This window comes from Cinclus cinclus, chromosome 6 (genome assembly GCF_963662255.1).
Source record: "Cinclus cinclus chromosome 6, bCinCin1.1, whole genome shotgun sequence".
Lineage (NCBI taxonomy): Eukaryota > Metazoa > Chordata > Aves > Passeriformes > Cinclidae > Cinclus > Cinclus cinclus.
The window spans coordinates 9,259,914-9,280,291 of NC_085051.1; the positions used below are offsets into that span (position 1 = coordinate 9,259,914).

A 20,378-nucleotide genomic window follows, 5' to 3' on the forward strand; every position below is an offset into this window, starting at 1 on the left:
CTAGCCCCCTCCGTGTCTTCCCCACGTCCTTCACGCCCACCCGGGGTCTGTCCACATGCCAGCGCCGTGCCAGACCCGTGATAGCCCCGTGACAGCCCCTTAACCCCACGCCAGCCCCATACCACCCGCTTACCCCCTTGCCATGCCCGTGTCAGCCCTGTCCCTGTTCCCGCAGCTCTCGACGTCCCAGCCGAGCTCGGAGCCGGTGCCCAGCCCGGAGGAGCAGGAGTGGGCAGGGCCCGAGGCACTGTGCCCGGGCTGGCTGGAGGACGAGGCCCCCGATGGCGAAGTGCCCGGGGACAGCGGGGACCCCGACTGTGCCACCCACGCCTACGAGAGGCTCCAGAGCGCCCTGTGCCAGGAGGGGCTGCCCCCCACGCTGGACTGCTCTGCAGAGCCCCGCACGGGTTGGGGACATGGGGGGCACGGTGCCAGGCTGGGGATGGGGGTGGCAGGGACGGGGTTGGCGGTGGGGGAATGGTGCCAGGTTGGGACACGAGGGTGGCAGGGACAGTGTTATGAGCTCGGTGCCAGGCTGGGGACACGGGGGTGGCAGGGACAGTGATGTGGGTGCGGTGCCAGGCTGGGATAGGGGGATGACAGGGATAAAGGTGGCAATGGGGATATGGTTTCAGGCTAGGAACATGGGGGGCTTGGGGGCTCCCAGCTACACTGGGGTGCTGGAGACAGCGTGGTGCCAGGGTCCCCATCCCAGAGCTGTTAACCCTTCCCTACCTGGCAGGATTTGGCCCTCTGGACATGACCGTTTGCATCCTTGGCTCCCCCACCCCCTTCCTGCCTGTCCTGCTGGAGGGTGGTACGCGCTGCCCAGGTGGGTGCAGTCACCTTGTCCCCAGCCTACATGGAACACCCCTGAGCCATCAGCAGGGATCCCCACACCCGCCTGTGCCGCCTCATCCGGACTGTGAGGGAAACTGAGGCAGGGGAGGAGGGTGGCAGCAGCCCCTCGTGTCCCATTAGTCCCGATGCACATCAGTTCAGCAGCAAATTCCCGCCCTCCCCCACCCCTCAGCACCTCCCGCCCCCCATGGGGGACAGTTTGGGGCAGGGAGTGCGGGGTACCCACCGCCCACCCTCCTGCTCCCCGCAGGTGCCATGGTGCTGTGCCTGTCCCCCACCTGGGCCAGCCGGGTGCCGTCGGAGATGTCCCCAGGTGCCTGGTCCCTGCTGCTCTCCCGGGGCGTCTCCTTCAAGGTGGGGGGGCACAGCGCCCTGGAGACCTTCGTGCCCCCTCGCCGCGCCAACTACGTGACGGGCACCTTCGCGCCGGGGGACCCCGAGGGCGGCTGGGTGGGCGAGCTGGCCCGTGACCTCGACTGCCCCACGGGGGGCTCAGTCCCACTCGCCCACCGGCTCGAGGACACGCTGGTCGCCCGCTGGGTGCTGGCTGCTTGCGCCAACCTGCCTGTGCCCCCCACCCTGGCCTTTGTCCTGGGGTCTAGGGGGGACCTGCCCGCCGAGCCTGTGGCCCCCGGGGTGAGGCTGGTGCGGCTGGAGGACCCCCAGGGCCAGCAGAGCCTGGTGCAGGAAGAGGTGGGCGCCTTCCTGGGGGGCACCGCCATGGAGCCCTACGGCCAGGTGGGCACAGGAGGGGTGGGCGGTGTTGGTGGTACTGGGTGGTACTGGGGGGGGCACGGAGAGGCACGGGGGTGGTGGGGTGGCTGCTAGGGTGACTACCAGGTGGCACGGAGGTGGGGGGGGGGCATGGGGTGACAGGGGTGCGTGCAGGTGGTGGGGTGGCACAGGATGACACAGGGCTGCACGCAGGTGGCGGGCTGGCTGTTGGGGTGGCACCAGGTGGCACGGGGTGACACGGAGGTGCACGCAGGTGGTGGTGCGGCCGGCGGGGTGGCGGTGGTGGGGGACAGGCAACCGCAGCACCCACAGGAAGGAGGAGGGGGCAGCAGTGGAGCAGGCGGTGGGTGCCCGGCTCCGGGGGCTGACGGAGGAGGACAGCGTCCTGCTTGAGGCCATGCTGCCCACCGCCCGCCTGCCCGTGCCCCCCCCACGTAAGGCCCCCGCCCTCGGGCGCCCACCACCCTGGGAGGGGGGGAAGAGTCCCCCGGGATCCCATGGGTCCCTGCAGCTATGCCGGCCACGTGTCTGTCCCCTGGGACGAGTGGGTGGGGGCCATCGGGGTGCCCAAATTACTGGGGTCCTTGGGGAGGGCATGCGGGTCACCCTGTATACCCACAGTCCCCCGGGTTAGGGTTGGGGGACAGTTTGCCGCTTTGGACTCCCACAGACCCACGGGGAGAGGTGGGAAAGGTCACCCTGGACCCCCATGGTTCCCTGTGGAGGGGGGGAAAAATCGCTCTGGACCCCTACGGTCCCCAGGGGCAGGGCAGGGTGTTGGGGTGACCCCCTTTGGATCCTGACAGTCTCGTGGGGCTGGGGATGACAATGGCCATGCTGTACCACTCATTCCCTGGGGCTGGGCTTGGCCGGGGCCACCACGGTGCTACAGGGAGTCCCAAAAGCTCCCAGAGGAGGGGGAGGTCGGGCAGGGCCGCCCCGTCCCCGCGTGGCGGCCGTGCCTGCCCTGTCCCTTGCCCCCCAGGCAGCCCAGCCCCGCGGCTGCCCATGGCCCTGCGCATCTGCACCCTCGTCTGCAGGTCCTGGGGGGACCGGCCCCAGCTCTGCCAGGTACGGCATGTCCCCACACCCTGGTGGCTCTGTGTGTCCCCAGCCTATGGAGGCTGTCCATGTCCCCATGTCCTGGTGGTCCTGTATGTCCCTAAGCTATGGTGGCAGTCTGTGTCCCCCAGCTGAGGTAATCTGTGTGCCATGTCCTGTGTGCCTGTCCATGTCCCCATGCCCTGATGGCCCTGGGTGTCCCTAAGTTTGTGTCCCTAAGTTGGGTGGCCATCCACATCCGTGCCTTGGGCCAACGTGTCATCTACATCCCTAAGCCCTGGTGGCAGCTGTGTCCCCAGGCTGTGGTTTGGCAGCCAATGTCCCCATACCCCCGTGGCAACTGGTGTCCCCACACACACGTGGGTGTCCCTACAGGTGGCCTGCGCCGTGGGACGCGCGGAGAGCCCGGTGCGTCACGGCGCGGGGCTGCCCCAGGGCCTGGACTCCAGCCTGCAGCAATGGGGGGTGGTGGCCCCCAGCCAGCGGCAGGCGCTGGCCACACGGCTGCGGGAGGCCACCGAGGCCGCCATGGCCGCCCTCCTGGCCACCGAGGCCAAGCTGAGCCCGCAGCAGCGCGGTGGCACCCGTGCCCACACCGACATCCTGGGTGAGCGTGGTGCGGGTGACACCGCCGGTGCCCGCAGTCACCCCGCGGTGCTGAGCGCGGTGTCACCGTCAACATCACCGTCCCCAGGCGTGGACTTCCTGCTGGCGTGCGTGGATGATGCTCTGGAGCTGGTGGCCCTGGCCACCAACAGCCAGCGGTGCCTGGAGACCTGCGTGCTGGCCGAGGCCATGGGGCGCGGCGTGGGTGAGCCCCGCGGGGACCTGCCGCGGCTGCTGGCCGAGGCCATGCTACACCGGGCGCAGTGTCACCTGGTCGAGGGCAAGGACATCCTGCTCATCGGGGCCGGGGGCGTCAGCAAGAGCTTCGTGTGGGAGGCTGCTCGCGAATACGGGCTGAGGGTGAGAGAGGAGCTCGGGCCGTCAGCGGGCTCAGGGTGGCACCGCCGAGGTGCCAGGGCCGGCTGTCACCCTGACGACGCCTCTCTGGGATCGCAGATCCACCTGGTGGAGTCGGACCCGGAGCATTTCGCGGCGGGGCTGGTGCAGACCTTCCTGCCCTACGACAGCCGGGAGCACCGGCGGGACGAGGAGCACGCGGAGCGGGTTCTGGAGATGCTGCGCTCCCGGGGGCTGCGGCCCCACGCCTGCCTCTCCTACTGGGACGACTGCGTGGTGCTGGCGGCCCTGGTGTGCCAGGGGCTGGGGCTCCGCGGCCCCGCGCCCGCAGCCGTGAGGGTGGCCAAGCAGAAGAGCCGCACGCACCGGCACCTGCAGCGCTGCCGCCGCGGCCGCCCGCCGCCCGCCGCCTTCGCCGTGCCCTGCCGCCGCCTGCAGAGCCACGGCGACGTGGAGCGGGCGGCGGGCGCCGTGCCCTTCCCCGCCGTGGCCAAGCTGGAGTTCGGCGCGGGCGGCGTGGGCGTGCGGCTGGTGGAGAACGCCGGGCAGTGCCACGCTCACGCCGCCCGGCTCTGGAGGGACCTGCGCGACGACGCCGACCACCCGGGCATCGGGCTGGGCTGGGGAAACGCCATGCTGCTCATGGAGTACGTGCCGGGCACCGAGCACGACGTGGACCTGGTGGTCTTCGAGGGGCGGTTGCTGGGCGCGTGGGTGTCGGACAACGGCCCCACGCGTGTCCCCGCCTTCCTGGAGACGGCGGCCTGCCTGCCCTCCTGCCTGCCCGCCGACCGGCAGGCGCAGCTGGTGCGGGCGGCGCTGGAATGCTGCCGGGCGTGCGGGCTGCGCGACGGCGTCTTCAACGTGGAGCTCAAGCTGGGGCCGGCGGGGCCGCGCCTGCTGGAGATCAACCCCCGCATGGGGGGCTTCTACCTGCGCGACTGGATCCGGGAGGTCTACGGCCCCGACCTGCTGCTGGCCGCCGTGCTGGTGGCGCTGGGCGTGCCGCCGGTGCTGCCCGCTCGCCCCGCGCCCCGCACGCACCTGGCCGGGGTGATGTGCCTGGGCTCGGAGCACGGCGAGATCCTGGCGGGCGGCGGGGGCATGGAGGCTCTGCGGGAGCTGCACGGCCGCGGGCTCGTCCGCCTCAACAGGCTCTTCGAGGAGCCCGAGGGGGCCGGCGAGTACGAGGAGCCGCTGCTGAGCGTGGCGTGCGCCGGGGCCACGCTGGCCGAGGCCTGCGAGCGCCTGCTGGGGCTCTGCCAGGGGCTGGGCATCGACTCTCCGCGATACCCCGTGGAGCATTTCTTGTCCCACTTTAAATAGCGCCGGGCAGGCAGCGGGGAGAGTGGGGGAATGGGTGCCCTGGCACATCCCGGCACCCCCTCCCGCCGCCCCGCCGCCCCTCCCCGACATCCCCCAACACCCCGTCCCGCTGTCCCCAGATCCCGTGGCCTGGCACACCATGTCCTGGCACCCCCATGCCGCACTGGATCCCAGTCACCTGCCCTGCCACCCCATCCCCTGGCGTCCCCTCACTTCCCTGGCATCCTGGCATCCATCCCACCCACTGGGAGCCTCCTATTAACGTGGCAATCCATCCCCGGCATCCCCCGAATCTCCTGGTGCCCCATCCCCCGGCATCCTGAAGCCCCATCTCCTGACATCCCCCCCACTACTCTGGCACCCCGATCCCTGGCATTCCCCATGTCCTGGCACCAGATTTCCAGATGTCCCCTTCCATCCTGGCACTTCATCCTTCCACCACACTGATGCCCCTCCCCTTAAGATTCCCCCTCTCCTAGTCCAGGCACCCCAGCCCCTGGCATCCCTCCATTACCCCAGCACTCCATCCCCCTGCCCTGGCACCCTATTCCCTGCTTCCCAACATCCCCCCTTTGTCCTATGTCCCCCCTGCCCTGTCCCTAGTCTCTACCCTCAGTGTCCCCTGTCCCTGAAGCTGGTGGTCCCATGCCCAGGACATACAGGGGGACACTGACCCCTGCTGTCCCCGTGCCATCCCCAGGGTGGGGGCAGCCAGGAACCCCCCTCCAGGCACCCAGGCCACCCCATGAGAGCAGCAGGTGAAGCTGGAGGTGTGCTGGCACCTGCTGGCGGGGGGAGACCCTACAATAACAAACCATTATGGGGAGAACCCCATAATGACAAAGAATTTTTCGGACATCCTATAATAACAAAGACATGTGGGGAGACCCCACAGTAACAGACTGAGGTGGGGAGACCCCACAATGACACCCTTGAAGGGAAGACCCTACAATAACAAAGAGGCATGGGGAGAGCCCACAATAGCAATGGGAGACCCCAAAATAACAAACTGGCATGAGGAGACCCTACAACAACAAAGGGATACCCTGGGATTCCCTGGAGCAGCTCAGAAAATCCTCTGGGAAGAGACTTATGTGGGGAACCCACGTGATATAGGGCTGTCACTGGGGAGGCCCTACAGTAACACCAGTGACTCTACACTAAGGCCCAGCCCCTGTAATATCTGGGATCCTACAATAACACCAGGCACCCTCCAGTAACACAGAGCCCCTGTAGTGCCCCTGACCCTACAATAACACCAGTGACCCTACAGATCCTACAGCCCTCACAACCCTACAATAACATCAGAGATCCTACAATAACACAGAGCCCCTGTAGTGCCTGAGAGCCTGCAATAACACATAGCCGTTTTAGTGCCTGAAACTCTCCAATAAACCCCAATCCCTGTAGTGCCCCTGACCCTACAATAACACCAGTGACCCTACAATAACACACAGCCCCTGTAGTACCCCCGGCCTTGCAATAACACCACAGACCCTACAATAACACACAACCCCACAACAATAGTAGTGACCCCACAACCACCCCAGTGTCCCGCAGCCCCACTCGCTCCTTCCAGCTCCGCGGAAACCCCGACCGGGATTTCCGCGTGGGGTCAGCGGGATGTCCCCCCCTCCCTTCCTGCCCCCTCCTCTGACGTCACGGCGGCGCCGCTGACGTCAGCGCGGTGCAGGGGGGCGGGGCGGGGCCGGGGACCCCAGTAAAGGCTGTGAGCGGCCGCGCTGCCTCTGTCGTGTTCCCTGCGCCACCCCCGGGCACCCCCCGTCCCCGTGTCCCCCGCGCAGGGGACATCCCGGTGACGCGCGAGCGGGAGGGGCGTGGCCGCAGGAGGGCGTGTCCGGGGGCGTGGCCGCCGAGGCGAGTTCCCCGGGGTCCCGATAAGGCGGTGTCGCGGGGGCGTGGTGGGGGCGTGGTCACATCTGGGGGCGTGGTCATCGGGGCGGGTCCCCGGGGGTCCCGGCACGGCGCCGTCATGGCGGGGGTGTTCGACATCGACCTGGAGACCGAGGAGGGCAGCGACGGGGACGAGCCCGAGCTGGGCGCCGTGAGCCGACAGCGGGGCGCGGGGGGGGGGGTACCGGGGCTGCCACTGGCAGCGGCGGCTGAGGCGGGGGGCGCCGCGGGGACCGGGGGCACCGGGAGCGGGACGGGCGGTGGAGGTGGTGAGCGGCACCGGGGCGCGGTGGGGACAGCGGGACCGAGGGTGTCGGGGGTGCATGGGGCCGGCTCGGTGCAGGGGACGGCGGGCAGGGGTTTGGGGGGACAGCGACAGGGGCAGTGACAGGGGTCCCGGTGCCGGTGGCGGGACAGGGGTGTAGCCGGGCTGTCCGCGGGGACGCGGCGCCGGGGCACCGGGGGCAGCCGCAGATCCCGGGCGGTCAGCGGGCGGCTCCCGCTGGGCAGGGCCCGGCCTCGGCCCCAAAACATCCGGCTGGGCCGGCTCGGCGCTGCCTCGCCCCGCGTTGCCGTGTCCTGCCCGTGTCCTGCCCGTGTCCTGCCTGCCGTGACTCCCCTCTTCGCCATGTGTCCCCTTCCTGCCGTGGGTCCTCTCTCTGCTGTGTCTCCTCTTCCTGCCCTGTGTCTCCCTCCTTGCCATGCGTCCCCTGCCCGCTGTCCCACCCCCCCCCCCCCCGCCCACCTCTGACCGAGAGTTCCCTCCCGCAGGAGATGGAGCTGGAGCCCCGGGGGAACGGCCTGGAGTAAGTAGGGGACAGCTTGTGCGGGGGGTGTGCAGGCAGGGGACAAGCAGTGGGCTGTCCCTGCTCACCCCCTCTCTCTCCAGACCGGTGGGACACTATGAAGAGATCGAGATTTCCGAGAGCAGCGTCAACAATGGCCCGGAGCACATCGGCCCCCACTGCTTCGAGCTGCTCCGCGTCCTGGGCAAGGGTGGCTACGGCAAGGTGGGGACACGGCAGGGCTGGGGGACGCTGGGGGGATTCGGTGCTCCCCGACGGCGTCCCCGAACCTTCCCTACCTGTCCTTGCAGGTGTTCCAGGTGCGCAAAGTGCAGGGCACCAACACGGGGAAGATCTTCGCCATGAAGGTCCTGAAGAAGGTAGGGCCGCTCCGGCCCCCCCAGCCCCCTCGGGGACCCCCCCCGCTCACCGCCTCCCCCCCAGGCCAAGATCGCCTGCAACGCCAAGGACACGGCGCACACCCGGGCGGAGAGGAACATCCTGGAGGCCGTCAAGCACCCCTTCATCGTCGACCTCATCTATGCCTTCCAGACGGGCGGCAAGCTCTACCTCATCCTGGAGTGCCTCAGCGGTGCGGGATAGCTCGAGGGTCCCGGGGATCACTCAGGGATCATCCCAGGGATGGCTACAAGTTGTCCCAGGGATGGTTCAAGGGGTTCCAGGAATGGCTTAGGGTATCCAGGGATAGTTAAAGCGTGACCTGGAGTGGCTACTGTGTCCAGGGAGGGTGTCCAGAGATGGCTCAGGGGGTCCAGGGGTGGTTTAAGGGTGTCCCAGGATGGCTCAGATGTTCCCAGAGGTGCAGAAAGAGCATCCAGGGATGGCTCAGGAGGGTCCCTCTTGGGCTTTCTGTGCAGGTGGAGAGCTCTTCATGCAGCTGGAGCGGGAAGGGATCTTCCTGGAGGACACTGCCTGGTAGGGATATGGTGGTGGTGGGTGTGGATAGGGTGGGCACCCTGACATTGCTCACAGCCTCCCCCCATCCCGCTGCAGTTTCTACCTGAGCGAAATCACGCTGGCACTGGGTCACCTGCATTCCCACGGGATCATATACCGGGATCTTAAGCCAGAGAATATAATGCTCAACAGCCAAGGTGGGTTTGGGGGGGGAACCGGGGATCTTGCGGGGGTTCTCTGGGGGCAGTGCTGACCCCCCATGTCCCTCAGGTCACATCAAGCTGACGGACTTTGGGCTGTGCAAGGAGTCCATCCACGACGGAGCCGTCACCCACACCTTCTGCGGCACCATCGAGTACATGTGAGGTGGATGCAGCACTGGGGGGAATTTGGCGGGGTCTGTCCTGACCCCCCCCACCCACTCAGGGGCCCCCCTGCACCCCCCAGGGCCCCCGAGATCCTGGTGCGGAGCGGGCACAACCGGGCGGTGGACTGGTGGAGCCTGGGCGCCCTGATGTACGACATGCTCACCGGATCGGCAAGTCCCACTGCTGCTCCTTCCTCCCTGGGAATTGGGGGGGCATCCCGGGGTGGCTGGGGGCTTGACCCTGAGCCTTCCTGGCCCGCCTGGCTTTTCATGGCCCCCCGGTGACCCTCTGCAGCCGCCGTTCACTGCCGAGAACCGCAAGAAGACCATCGACAAGATCCTCAAGGGAAAGCTGGTGCTGCCGCCCTACTTGACACCCGACGCTCGGGACCTCCTCAAGAAGGTGCAGCCCCCAAAATTTTCCACACCTCCCCCCACCCTTATCTATGTAGGTCCTCTCCCCCCGCTGCCCATTCCCATCTCTATCCCTGTTTCTCTTCCAGTTCCTCAAGCGGAATCCCAGCCAGCGGGTTGGGGGAGGCCCCGGTGACGCGGCCGATGTGCAGGTACAGGGGTGGGCAGGGGGTACCAGGGTACACCCTCCAAATTCTCCTGCCTGACGCCCCCCAAATCCCACAGAAACAGCCCTTCTTCCGCCACATCAACTGGGAGGACCTGCTGGCGCGCAGGCTGGACCCCCCCTTCAAACCCTGCCTGGTATGGGAGGGCTGAAGGGGGAGGCTGGGAATGTTTTGGGGGGGCCCTGTGGGAGCAGCCGGCGTGTTCCCTGCAGCAGTCAGAGGAGGACGTGAGCCAGTTCGACACCCGCTTCACCCGCCAGACCCCCGTGGACAGCCCCGACGACGCTGCCATCAGTGAGAGTGCCAACCAGGCCTTCCTGGTAATGGGGGCACAGCCGTAGGGGGGACCCCCGGCACCCCCAGGCCTCCCCACTGACACCCGTGAACCCGCAGGGCTTCACCTATGTGGCCCCCTCCGTGCTGGAGAGCATCAAGGAGGGGTTCTCCTTCCAGCCCAAGGTGCGCTCCCCCCGCCGCCTCAACAGCAGCCCCCGCACCCCCGTCAGGTACTGGGGTACAGGGAGTGCTCTGGGGTGGGGGGGTTTAGGATGGAAGCGTTTTGAGATGGGGGTTTAAGGGTGAGCATTAAGGTGGGAACAGGGGACAGTGCTGGGGGTGCAATGGGGAAGTGGTGGGGGGGCTCAACCTGCCCCATCCTGGGAGTCCAGAGAGACTGTGAGGGCAGTGGGTTGGGGGTTTGGGGTGCTTTGGGGTGAGGGAGTCAGCGTGGGCTCTAAGGGGGAGAAGGAGTACGGGAGGTTCATGGAGTATGGGGGGAGTTGGGGCCTCCAGGGGTGGGGAAGGAGCTCTGTGAGCACTGGCTGCCCCCTCTTCCTCATCCTCTGTGGGTGCTCCACTCACCCCCTCATGTGTTCTCCCCCCAGCCCTGTGAAGTTTTCCCCCTTCGAGGCGTTCAAACCGGTGGCCCCAGGCGACCCCATGGAGTTGGGGCCCCCACAGCCCCCCCCACCCGAGGGCACAGCCCCCCTGCCCATCAAACCCTCGGGTGGGGCCAAGAAACAGAAGGGGGGCCGGGGGCGGGTGCCCAGGTAGGGGTGGGGAGGGTGGGGGGTTTTGGGGGGGGCCTGGTGCTCCCCTTGGGGTGGGGAGGGACCCCACGGTGCTGCTTGTGCTCTGGGAGGCTCATCCCCCTCCGGCACAGCTCCCTGCCCGCTGGGTTTGGGGGCACGGGGAGGACGCCCAGGGGTGTGGCCCCCCAGGGATGTGCTCTCATGGGCGTGGCCTTTTGGGGTGTGGCCCCTCTAGGGCCACGGCCTTTGGGGTGTGCCCCCCCCCCCCCCGGGGCATTGCTCTGCTGCTGGATGTGTGCCAATTAAAGGAATTGCTGAGGCTGTGGTGGTTCTTGTGCTGGTCTTGGGGGCGCTGGGGGGGCCACTGGGAGGGTGGGCGAGTTGCCTCGCCAGGGAAGAGTCCAGGCTCCACCCCCTCAGTGATGCCCCGCCCCTTTATAAGGCTCCTCCCCATTTGCCACACCCTTTCTATTGGCTCCACCCACTTCTCTGCCAGCCACTGATTCCCCCTGATCCGTGCTCTTTTATTGGTCAGTGCTGCCAGTCAGGAGTCTCAGTTGGGTCAGGCAGGGGACAGGGAAGGGGTCCCTTTGGTGGCAGGGCGGTGACACTGCAGGGAGGTGACGTTACAAGGAGGTGACATTACAGGGAGGTCCCATTACGGGGAGGAGACATCAAAGGGTGCTGACATCAAAGGGTGGTGACCGATGATGTCACAAGGCTGTGACGTGTGGCCGCGTGTCCCCCCAGGCCGCTGTCCCTGAGAAGGCGTGCAGGTCACTGAGCAGAGCCTCGGCGCTGCCCCCCGCCACCTCCCCCTCACTCAGGGGCCTCTCCTCGCCCTCTGCCGCTACTTCGGCCTCTTCCTCATCCTCCTCCTGCTCATCTTCCTCCTGCTCATCTTCCTCCTGCTCATCCTCTGGCCGCCGCCGCTCCAAGCTCCAGGGCATCAACTCTTCCTCCTCGTCCCGCACGGCCACCACATCCCCGTCACTGTCCCCGTCCCCGAAGGCCGCGGTGGGGTCCTCCGGTGAGCGCAGCCGGTGCCACTGTCCCCGCAGCATCTCCAGCGCCCGGCGGCCCAAGGGCCGGGGGTGGTAGCGCCCGGCTGAGAGGCGGCACAGCTTGTTCCAGGCTAGCGCCAGGAGCAGCGCCAGGCACAGCAGGACCCCCAGCAGCACGGCCACCACCCTGTCATTGTAGACCGCCGCGGGCTCCCCGGCCGCCGCCGGCCCCGCCAGCGCCAGCAGCACCGGGTGCCACCGCGGGCCAGCCTGCGGGCGAGGGCAGAGGGGTCAGCTCCGCACCCCTGGCACGTGGCTTCCCGGAGCTGGAATGCAGGGAAGGGCGGCGGGGACAAGGGGCAAGGTGCAGGAGCAGAGGACAAGGGCCAGGGAGGGGGAGGTGACCCCCGGGGACGGAAGCCGTGGGTGGCGAGTGCAGCAGCACCTGCAGGTGTTCGGCGAGGGGAGCCGGGTGGGTCCTCCCACCCCGCATGGCTGCACAGCCACCCCCCCCCCCCCCCCCCCCCCGGCATCCCTCGCCCCTGCCCACGGGGCTGCGGCCCCATAGCACCCCCTGACAACGCCCAGGGCCCCCCCAAACCCAGCATTCGCAGGTTTCAATGTGCCTGCCCAGCCCACAACCCCACCCCAGTACCTGACTCCCCCCCAAACCCACCATGCTCCCCCCAAACCCACCATGCTCCCCTGAACTCCCCCTCCTTCCCCACCCAACCCGACTGTGCTCCCCTTATTCCCCAACCTTTCCCCCCCAAACATTCCATGCTCCCCTTACCCTCCCGCTCCCCCCAGCCTCACCCCGGGTTCCCTGATCCTGACTCTCCCAACCTATCCCCCAGCCTCCTGGCTCCCAATCTCCCATCCTGTTTTGGGGCGCTCACCATCACGGGGTGCAGCCAGAGCAGGTCCCGATGCAGCGGGCGCGCTCTGAGATGGGGGAGCCCCCCCCAACTTCCTGCCGTCATGCAGCGGATGTGTCAGAGCGGGGGGAGGCCGAGTGCTGCACCCCCCTCACCCCAGCTAGCCCAAAATGCCCCCCCACTTCCTGCCAAGGCGCTGAGCTCCCACCCGTGACCGCCACGCCTTCCTGTCCCTACTTTGTCACTCCCCCCCCCCCCCAGGTGGCCCCTGCAACTATCGCTTTTCTTATAAATCCTTTATTTGGAGTGAAAATATAGATTTTGACCCTGCACTGGAATGGAGAAAGGAGACACAAGAAGGAGGGGAGGAAAAGCCCCCAAAATATATGGGGGACAATATCTCACAGTTGAGGAAGGCAGATCATGCCCTGCCCCACAGAAAGGGGGGAGACCCCACACAGGAATTGAGAGTGCAGGGGGTAATCTTTGATCCCAGGAGCAATCCCCAGCCCGAGGAATGGGGGCAGGGGTGGAGAATGGTCCATGATTTGGAGGGGGGCAGCACCCAGTAAGGCAATGGGGGGAAGCGGGGAGCTGCCAGAGGGGTGGCCAGCCCCCTAATGGGAGAAGGGCCCGGAGCAGGGCAACGGGGGGGGCACCCCAGGGGGGGGCGAGATGGTTCAGGGGGGTCCCTGGGGTGCAGGCGTGGTCCCTGGGGTGGTGGTCCCTGAGGGGGACCCTACACGTGGCCGTTCTCGAGGCGGCTGAGCTGCTCCTCCAGGCGGGAGATCCGCTGTCCCTGCTCTGCCACCAGCGCCCGCAGCGCCGCCACCTCCTGCAGCACCTCGTCCAGGCGACCCCCCTGGGGGACAGCCCCGTCAGCTGCGCCCACATGGGACACGCCCAACAGAGCCACATCCACCTGCCACACCCACACCGACCACACCCCTCCGTCCCTTTTCCCCCCTTTCCCCTCATCCCCCTTACCGTGACGTTGCCGGAGCCGAGCACCGGAGGGGCACTGAAGCGAGTGGACGCGGGGGCTGCGGGCGGTGTGGAGGGTGGCGTGGTGGCCCCGGTGGCAGCGGTGGCAGTGGTGCGGCTGTCGTGTAGCAGCGTCCGCCGGCTCACCTTGAGGTCCCGCTGCTTGCTGGGGACGTAGGCCTGGCGCAGAGACACCAGCACGGGCCCCGCCGTGCGCCCCGCCACCCATTCCTCCGCCTCCATGGCCGCCTCAGGGCCTGCCGTGTCCGGGTACAGGTCGTCCTGGAACAGGTCCGACTGCCCCCAACAGTGTCAGAGGGGTGGTGTCCTCGGGGGACCCCCAGAGAGACTCCCATGGGGACACACAGCCTCACTGGGGACCTCCATTGCTCCCTGTCCTCACACACAGACCACATAGGGACAGACCCCACCCACCCTGCCCAATCACCATGTCCTGCCCAGGAACCCCACACAGTCCTGTGTCCTGTGACCCCTCTCAGTCCCCCAGTGGACTCCCACCAGCCCTCCTGGGTCCCCCCACCCCACATTCCCCTATCCCCACCCCACTCCCATCCCCACCCACCTTCCTTGGCACAGTCATGATGATGGGCTCACACTTGCGCTCATGCAGCTTGTAGAACCTGCCAGGGGAGCAGAGGGGGTCATAGAAGGTTTAGGGGGGCTCTGGGGGTCCCTCACCTCGTCCCCCGTGTCCCCATGCCCACCTGGCGATCTCACACTTGCTGACGTCCAGCCCACGCTTGGGCATCCAGCCCATTCCCCGCTGGGGTTCCTTACTGGTGAAGGTGTTGAGGAAGTGGATGTAGGGTGGCTCCTCCGTGATCTCGAAGTACCGGATGCTCGAGTCCCCCTGGGGATACGCCATTAGGGAGGTCCCTGGCTCTGGGGGGTCACTAGCGGGGTGGGGAGCTCCGTACCTTGCCGCAGACGTAGACCACATTGGTGTCGGGGTCGTAGAAGGGCAGCAGAGCCCCATTGCTGGAGTCCAGCTCCTGCAGCCCCATGGGCTCTTCCAGGTTCTCCTGGGGTGGGATGAGGTGTCAGGCACGTGAGGATCCCAAAATGGTCCCAGGGGACCCCCCGGGTGCCACTCACCGTGTCCCACAGCGCCAGCTGCCGCTCACTCATGCGGCTGAAGCCGGTGGTGAAGATCTTGCCATCGGCCAAGAAGATGGCACGCATGGGACGGGCCCCCTCGTGCGCCCGCTCCTTCTCCTGGGGGACACGGCTGTCACTGGTGCCCGCAGCACCCCAGGGACAGGCACCGGGGGACAGGGGACAGCAGGGACAACTGGGGGACAAGGACACCCACGGAACATGGGACAACGGGGTGCACCAAGGGACAAGACCAGGGAGCAGGAGACTCCCCGAAGAACCAACGCAGGGCAGTGGCCTGGTGACACAGGCCCCCCGTGGGGGTGGGGACACTCACGGCCACCACGGTGCCACGGCGGGGGTCGATGACACGGACGCTCTTGTCCTTGCAGGCGGTGCAGAAGCGGGAGCCATCGCGGCTCCAGCTGACGCTGTAGATGAGGTCGGGGTGCAGCCCGTCCAGCCGGTACAGCTCCTCCGCCGTGCCCACGTTCCAGATCAGCACCACGTTGTCACAGCCTGGGGGACACGCCAGGGGTCACCTCGGCCGTGCGGCCCCCTCCCCGTGCCCGCAGCGTCCCCCCGTACCCGCGCTGAGCAAGACGTTGCGGGCGGTGGGGTGCCAGGTGACGATGCCAACACGCTTCGAGTGGCCCTCCAGGACCACCACCGGCTCCGTCAGCGGCTGGCTCAGCCCGTTCTCTGGGATCTGCCACACCTGATGGGACAAGAGGGGACAGTGAGCGAAGCGGGTTGACCCCTGCCACCCCCCAGGATCCTGTGCCACCCCTCACCATGACGGTGCAATCCTCGGAGCCACTGGCGATGACGTGGTCGTTGTGGGGACACCAGTCGATGTCGAGGACGGGGCCCGTGTGGCCGCACACCGTGGGGTACGACTTGTCGATGCGTCCGGTCTGGGGACAAAGTGACAGCAGGGAAGGGGTCACCCACACCCAGCACAAACCCCCCCTTCCCCACGTCACCACATGGCCCTCACCTTGTGCAGGGGAAGCACGAGGAAGGCGCCGCCGCCGCTGGCCTCCACGATGATGGCGACGAAGGAGGGGTTGACGGCGCAGAAAGTGCTGTCCCAGGTGACACGGGACACGCGGATGTCATCGTAGCACTGGTCCGTCTTCACCGGCTGCCCGAACACGTGCCGGAATTTGCTCTGCCGTACCACCTTCCGGAATGACATGGCTGGGGAGCGCCCCGGCCCACGGTCAGGCATGCTGGGATACCCCAAAATGGGAATTGGGGCCACCAGGGAGGTGGCCTGGGAATAGGGTGTCCCCTGAACTGGGTTTGTCACTGTCTTCCACCGCGGTAAATGGTGGCTCAGCCAATTTCAGGAGCCAGGAATTGGGGCACACACCCCGGTCACTGCCAGCTCCCTGAAGGGAACTCAGGAAGCACTCCAGGAATGAGGGCTTTGAGCGAGACAGGGAGTGTCCCATTCAGGATGGAGACAGGGACAAGGGTCTTCCTGGAAGCACGGGCGAGGATGGAAAGGAGGGCAGGGACAGCTCCAACAGATCAGGGGACAGGGGCTAGCCCTGCTGGCTATGGGGTCAGGGATAGGGTCAGGGACAGGGAAAGGCATGGGGGGCACGAATGGGGAGGACGGTGGCCTCATTCTGTACGGGGACAGTGACAAGGACACGGAAAAGGATGGGGACGGGAACAAGGATGGGGACGGGGGCGGGGTCAGGAATGGGGCCGGTGGTGGCCGCGCTTGGTACAGGAACAGGAATGGGGACAGGGAGGAGGATGGGGACACGGACGGAGAAGAGGATGGGGTGGCCCCGTGAGGTATGGGGATAGGGATAGGGATGGGGACAGGGATAGGGATGGGGACAGGGACAGAGGGTGGCCCCGCAGGGAACGGGGACGGGGGATGGGGGGCCGTGCCCGGCGGGTCGGGACGGGGCTCGGTGCCCGGTGCCGGTGCCCGCACTCACCGGCGGGTCGGTGCCCGGAGCCGGTGCCGGTGCCGGTGTCGGGGGCGGCGGGAGCGGCGGCGGCGGCGGGGGCGTGGCAGGAAGTGACCGGGACCGCCCCGCGCGTGCGCGGCTCCGGGGCGGGGAGACCGGCGGGGGCGGGGGGGGGACGGGGGGGGGACGGGGGGAACCGGGGGCACCCCGGTGATGGCACCCCATGGACAGGGGAACCCGGGGGGTGCCGTCCCCACGGGCAGCGTCAGTGGGTGGCACAGAGGTGACGGTGGCGGGTGGCACAGGCGAAATGGCAGCGAATGACGCGGGGGGTGCTGCTGCCAGGCTGTCACCCCCACCAGTGTCACCCCACCGTGTCACCCCGGCGTGACACAGCAGCCAGGGTCACCTCCCGCGCCGGGCTTTTCCCTGCTCCCGTTTTGGGGTGTCCCTCCTCTCTGAAGCCCCCTGTGCCGCCCTGTGCCCACCCAGTCGTGTCTTGGGGACACCCCAGCAGTCCCCATCCTGGGGGGACAATAAATGGACCTACCTGAGAGGTAGGGGGAGCTCAGGGACAGGTGCCAGGTGAGGGGACACAGTGGTGGCCTTGTGGTGTCACCACGGGGGATGTGGGTTGGTCTGGGGACACTGTGGTGGCTTTGTGGTGTCACCGCGGAGAACATTGGGCAATGCTGGGGACACAGGTGGCTGTGGGGTGTCACCACTGCGAACACGGAGCAGTGCTGGGGACAGTGGTGGCTGTGGGGTGTCACCACTGGACTCAGGGCCTCGGTGGTGACCCCAGGACCCTTGTGGGAACCTGTCCGGTGGCCCTGGCTGTTTCCTGCCATTAATCACTGCTAATTGGCTTTGCCCTGCCAGGCCCACGGCGGGGGGAGTTTGGGGGGGTCACGGGGGGTGTAAGAGGATTTCCCTGCTCCTTCCTCCGGCCCGGCCATCCCGGGGTCCCGCTCCCTGCCCGCCCGCTGCCCACCCGGCCCCGGCCCCATGCCACGCTCCCACGGGGACAAGGGGACCCCCAAGGACAAGGAGCCCCCGCAGAAGGGGAAAGGGGGGCACGAGGAGGGGGAGAAACCTTCCAAAGCCCCCGAGGACGTCGGTGCCCCGGCCCCCAAGAATTCCGGCTCCGAGTCCCGGCACGGCGGCCACGGGCAGAAGAGTGGGAAGAAGAGTCCCGCGGACCCCCACGCTGCTGCCACCAAGACCTACTCCCCTTTCCTCAACACCGTCTTTGGCAAGGTGGGGACACCAGGAGGGGACATGGGGATGAGGGTGGGCATGGAGGGACCCTGGAAATGGAGGGTATGTGGGGACAGTGGAGGTGGGGACAGGATCCTGTGGATGGAAGGTGGACAGGAGGTATGGGGACACTGTCAGGGACACTGGGACCGTGAGGATGGAGAGGATATGGGGACAGTGGGGATGGGGACATGGAGACGGTGAGGGTGGGGACAGGAGTAGTCCAGGATCCTGCAGATGGAGGGAATGTGGAGCATTTGAGACGTGGGAGACAGTGGGGGTGGGGACAGTGGGGCTGTTCGAGGACCCTGGCTATGGAAGGGACATGGGGAAAGTGGGGATGGGAACAGGGACAGCCCAGAACCCTGTAGATGAAGAGGGCATTGAGACAGTCGGGATGGGGCAATGGGGATGTTCCAGAACCCTGGTGATGGAGGGGACATGGAGCCAGTGAAGATGGGGTTGGGACACTCTAGGATCCCAAGGATGTAGAGGTTGTAGGACACTGGGGACATGGTTGGGGCCACTCTGGGTCCCTGGGGATTAAAAGGACATGGGCACAGTGGGGACACAGTCAAGGACACTGTGGGACCCCAGGGATGAGGACGTGGGGACAGTGAGAGTGGGCTCAGAGACAGTCTGGAAACCTGGGGATGAAGGGGATATGGGATACTAGCACAGTCAGGGACACCCTGGAATTGTGGGGATAGATGGGACGTGGGTCCTGGAATGGTGTTGGGGACACTCCAGGGCCCTGGGAACAGAGGGAACATACAGAGGGGACATGCTGGGCAGGGGGTAAAGCTCTGTGGGGGTAAAAATGCTGCCCCCCCACCTCTGGAGTACAAACTCCCTTGGCTGCATCCGTGGCCACCCAGCACATCCCATCCAGAGCCTGGGGGTCCCAAGGTGGGGACAGGAGGTGGGACACAGGGACTGGGCCAGGGCAGGCGGGAGGTGCAGGCACAGGACAGGGCGGGGCTTTGCTTCCAATCCTACTAATCCTCCGCTGGAGTTAATTTTGTCCAGTGCTTAACAAAGGTGACACCGAGGTTTGGGGGGGCAAGGAGGGGGGGATGGACACAGAGCTGGGTCTCATTCTGCTGTCACCTGCTCTGTGTGTCCCCTGCAGGAGCGGGAACTATCACCGGAGGAGCTGGATGGTGAGCAGAGGGGGAACATGGGCCAAGGGGAATGGGGAGGCACGTCCTCATGGAGGGATCTGCCATGGCAACATGGCCACGGAGGGGTCTTTCACATCCAAGGAATTACCTGCCCTGGGGTGACACGGTGTCCGTGTGACCCTCCACGCCTGATGATGTCATTGTCCCCACCCGTGGCCATGCCCAGAGCTGCTGGATGCCTTCAAGGAATTCGACACGGACCAGGATGGCTACATCAGCTACAAGGACCTGGGCGAGTGCATGCGCACACTGGGGTACATGCCCACCGAGATGGAGCTCATCGAGATCTCCCAGCACATCAAGATGAGGAGTGAGTGGGGTTGGGGGCCAGGGAAGGGACCGGGGGGTCGCTGGGGTGCTGAGGGTGTCCCCTTCCCACCACAGTGGGCGGCCGCGTGGACTTTGAGGACTTTGTGCAGATGATGGGACCGAAGCTGCGGGAGGAGACGGCGCACATGGTGGGCGTGAGGGAGCTCAGGATCGCCTTCCGTGAGGTACGGCCACCGCCATGGGGACAGTGGGCATGACATCCCCTCCTCAGGGGCCCCACAGCCATGAGGGGACCACAGGAGTGGTGGGAACAGTGAGGCCCTGATGGGGACAATGATGAGGGGTCATGGAGGGGATGGTGATCATGGGAAGACCACGGGGAGATGGTGACCACAGGGAGCTGGGGGGTGCTGGTGGCCGTGGTGGGAGGGTGACCCCCCACCCCACGGGTGCCGCAGTTCGACATGAACGGGGACGGGGAGATCAGCACAGCCGAGATGCGCGAGGCCATCGCGGCGCTGCTGGGGGAGCAGCTGAAGGCGCAGGAGGTGGACGAGATCCTACAGGACGTGGATCTCAATGGAGACGGCCACGTGGACTTCGACGGTGAGAGGACTCCCATTCCCCGGGGGGCCCCGCGGCAGGGGCTGAGCCCCGGGTCCCCTGACGTCCCTTCCTCGCCCCGCAGAGTTCGTGATGATGCTGTCGTCCCGGTAACGGAGACACCGGGCAGGAGGGGACCCCCGGGTGACCCCCCCTCCCCAGCCCCTCCTCAACCCCTCCCTGCCCGACCCGAGAGTTCTGCCAACATCAGGGTTCAGCGGGAACAGCTGGAGCGGAGCATCTGGGAATGGGGCAGACGCCAAACCCCCGACCCCAAAAGCCACCGGCTGCGGTGGCCGAGACAGGGGAGGCCGGGGGACCCAATAAACCCCTTTGGCCGGAGCTGGAGGAACGTGTCCGGTGCTTGTGGGGAGGGACGTGGGGTCAGTGTCCCCGCCAGTGACCCGAGCCACTCCGGGGGTCCCACGGGGGACAAGGGGTGGTGGCTGCAGGGGGGGCGTGGCTCCAGGCCCACACCGCGCCCTCCTATTGGCTGTATCTGACCTGCTGCGATCGGCCGGCCAATCAGCACGCTCCAATTTTCAATGTGGGCAGGAAGATTTCAGCCCTCCAGGAACTGTCACTCAAACGAGCTGACC

General features: G+C 66.9%; 5 protein-coding genes across 8 annotated transcripts; 3 read left to right on the plus strand and 2 right to left on the minus strand.

Annotated features, from left to right (window-relative positions):
• The first annotated feature begins 181 nt into the window (after positions 1 to 181).
• Positions 182 to 4,947, plus strand: CARNS1 (carnosine synthase 1). The gene is made up of 8 exons (XM_062495767.1): positions 182 to 407; positions 743 to 832; positions 1,112 to 1,599; positions 1,850 to 2,030; positions 2,582 to 2,667; positions 3,034 to 3,265; positions 3,353 to 3,624; positions 3,721 to 4,947. The coding sequence occupies exons 2-8, from the start codon at positions 760 to 762 to the stop codon at positions 4,945 to 4,947; spliced, it is 2,559 nt and encodes an 852-aa protein (XP_062351751.1). The 5' UTR covers positions 182 to 407; positions 743 to 759.
• Positions 4,948 to 6,887: 1,940 nt separating this feature from the next.
• Positions 6,888 to 10,856, plus strand: RPS6KB2 (ribosomal protein S6 kinase B2). 4 transcript variants are annotated; one of them, XM_062494806.1, is made up of 15 exons: positions 6,888 to 7,012; positions 7,633 to 7,667; positions 7,751 to 7,871; positions 7,958 to 8,026; positions 8,091 to 8,238; positions 8,525 to 8,582; positions 8,661 to 8,761; positions 8,835 to 8,925; positions 9,012 to 9,102; positions 9,227 to 9,334; positions 9,435 to 9,497; positions 9,571 to 9,648; positions 9,725 to 9,832; positions 9,906 to 9,971; positions 10,397 to 10,856. In XM_062494806.1, exons 1-15 carry the CDS (start codon positions 6,941 to 6,943, stop codon positions 10,847 to 10,849), a joined length of 1,662 nt encoding a protein of 553 aa, XP_062350790.1. In that variant the 5' UTR covers positions 6,888 to 6,940; the 3' UTR covers positions 10,850 to 10,856. The 4 variants fall into 4 exon arrangements, with proteins under 4 accessions (XP_062350790.1, XP_062350791.1, XP_062350792.1 ...); XM_062494807.1 differs by having other exon boundaries at positions 9,728 to 9,832; XM_062494808.1 differs by having other exon boundaries at positions 9,906 to 10,018; positions 10,397 to 10,585.
• A 190-nt stretch (positions 10,857 to 11,046) lies between these two features.
• PTPRCAP (protein tyrosine phosphatase receptor type C associated protein) lies at positions 11,047 to 12,576 on the minus strand. Its single transcript, XM_062494710.1, has 2 exons — positions 12,447 to 12,576; positions 11,047 to 11,817 (listed from the first exon to the last, which is right to left on the minus strand). Exons 1-2 carry the CDS (start codon positions 12,528 to 12,530, stop codon positions 11,257 to 11,259), a joined length of 645 nt encoding a protein of 214 aa, XP_062350694.1. The 5' UTR covers positions 12,531 to 12,576; the 3' UTR covers positions 11,047 to 11,256.
• Positions 12,577 to 12,693: 117 nt separating this feature from the next.
• Positions 12,694 to 16,552, minus strand: CORO1B (coronin 1B). The gene is made up of 11 exons (XM_062494709.1): positions 16,490 to 16,552; positions 15,526 to 15,728; positions 15,320 to 15,442; positions 15,114 to 15,243; positions 14,863 to 15,044; positions 14,526 to 14,645; positions 14,348 to 14,452; positions 14,135 to 14,280; positions 13,993 to 14,050; positions 13,413 to 13,706; positions 12,694 to 13,287 (listed from the first exon to the last, which is right to left on the minus strand). The coding sequence occupies exons 2-11, from the start codon at positions 15,724 to 15,726 to the stop codon at positions 13,165 to 13,167; spliced, it is 1,482 nt and encodes a 493-aa protein (XP_062350693.1). The 5' UTR covers positions 15,727 to 15,728; positions 16,490 to 16,552; the 3' UTR covers positions 12,694 to 13,164.
• Positions 16,553 to 17,470: 918 nt separating this feature from the next.
• Positions 17,471 to 20,036, plus strand: LOC134045239 (calcium-binding protein 2-like). Its single transcript, XM_062494912.1, has 6 exons — positions 17,471 to 17,722; positions 18,855 to 18,885; positions 19,073 to 19,216; positions 19,291 to 19,400; positions 19,635 to 19,782; positions 19,865 to 20,036. Exons 1-6 carry the CDS (start codon positions 17,471 to 17,473, stop codon positions 19,891 to 19,893), a joined length of 714 nt encoding a protein of 237 aa, XP_062350896.1. The 3' UTR covers positions 19,894 to 20,036.
• Positions 20,037 to 20,378: the final 342 nt, after the last annotated feature.

What these genes read in the sequence shown, in the direction of transcription:
- CARNS1 (XM_062495767.1), top strand. Translation starts at nt 760, where the DNA reads ATGACCGTTTGCATCCTTGGCTCCCCCACCCCCTTCCTGCCTGTCCTG. An exon ending in CCTGCCCGTGCCCCCCCCAC is followed by an intron (nt 2,031 to 2,581) that starts GTAAGGCCCCCG and finishes CTTGCCCCCCAG; the next exon opens with GCAGCCCAGCCCCGCGGCTG. An exon ending in ACCGGCCCCAGCTCTGCCAG is followed by an intron (nt 2,668 to 3,033) that starts GTACGGCATGTC and finishes GTGTCCCTACAG; the next exon opens with GTGGCCTGCGCCGTGGGACG.
- RPS6KB2 (XM_062494806.1), top strand. Translation starts at nt 6,941, where the DNA reads ATGGCGGGGGTGTTCGACATCGACCTGGAGACCGAGGAGGGCAGCGAC. An exon ending in TTCCTGGAGGACACTGCCTG is followed by an intron (nt 8,583 to 8,660) that starts GTAGGGATATGG and finishes ATCCCGCTGCAG; the next exon opens with TTTCTACCTGAGCGAAATCA. An exon ending in TGCGGCACCATCGAGTACAT is followed by an intron (nt 8,926 to 9,011) that starts GTGAGGTGGATG and finishes TGCACCCCCCAG; the next exon opens with GGCCCCCGAGATCCTGGTGC.
- PTPRCAP (XM_062494710.1), bottom strand. Translation starts at nt 12,530, where the DNA reads ATGACGGCAGGAAGTTGGGGGGGGCTCCCCCATCTCAGAGCGCGCCCG. An exon ending in TCTGGCTGCACCCCGTGATG is followed by an intron (nt 11,818 to 12,446) that starts GTGAGCGCCCCA and finishes CCTCGCCCGCAG; the next exon opens with GCTGGCCCGCGGTGGCACCC.
- CORO1B (XM_062494709.1), bottom strand. Translation starts at nt 15,726, where the DNA reads ATGTCATTCCGGAAGGTGGTACGGCAGAGCAAATTCCGGCACGTGTTC. An exon ending in TCGTGCTTCCCCTGCACAAG is followed by an intron (nt 15,443 to 15,525) that starts GTGAGGGCCATG and finishes CTTTGTCCCCAG; the next exon opens with ACCGGACGCATCGACAAGTC. An exon ending in AGCTGGCGCTGTGGGACACG is followed by an intron (nt 14,453 to 14,525) that starts GTGAGTGGCACC and finishes ATCCCACCCCAG; the next exon opens with GAGAACCTGGAAGAGCCCAT.
- LOC134045239 (XM_062494912.1), top strand. Translation starts at nt 17,471, where the DNA reads ATGCCACGCTCCCACGGGGACAAGGGGACCCCCAAGGACAAGGAGCCC. An exon ending in TCAACACCGTCTTTGGCAAG is followed by an intron (nt 17,723 to 18,854) that starts GTGGGGACACCA and finishes TGTCCCCTGCAG; the next exon opens with GAGCGGGAACTATCACCGGA. An exon ending in CCAGCACATCAAGATGAGGA is followed by an intron (nt 19,217 to 19,290) that starts GTGAGTGGGGTT and finishes TTCCCACCACAG; the next exon opens with TGGGCGGCCGCGTGGACTTT.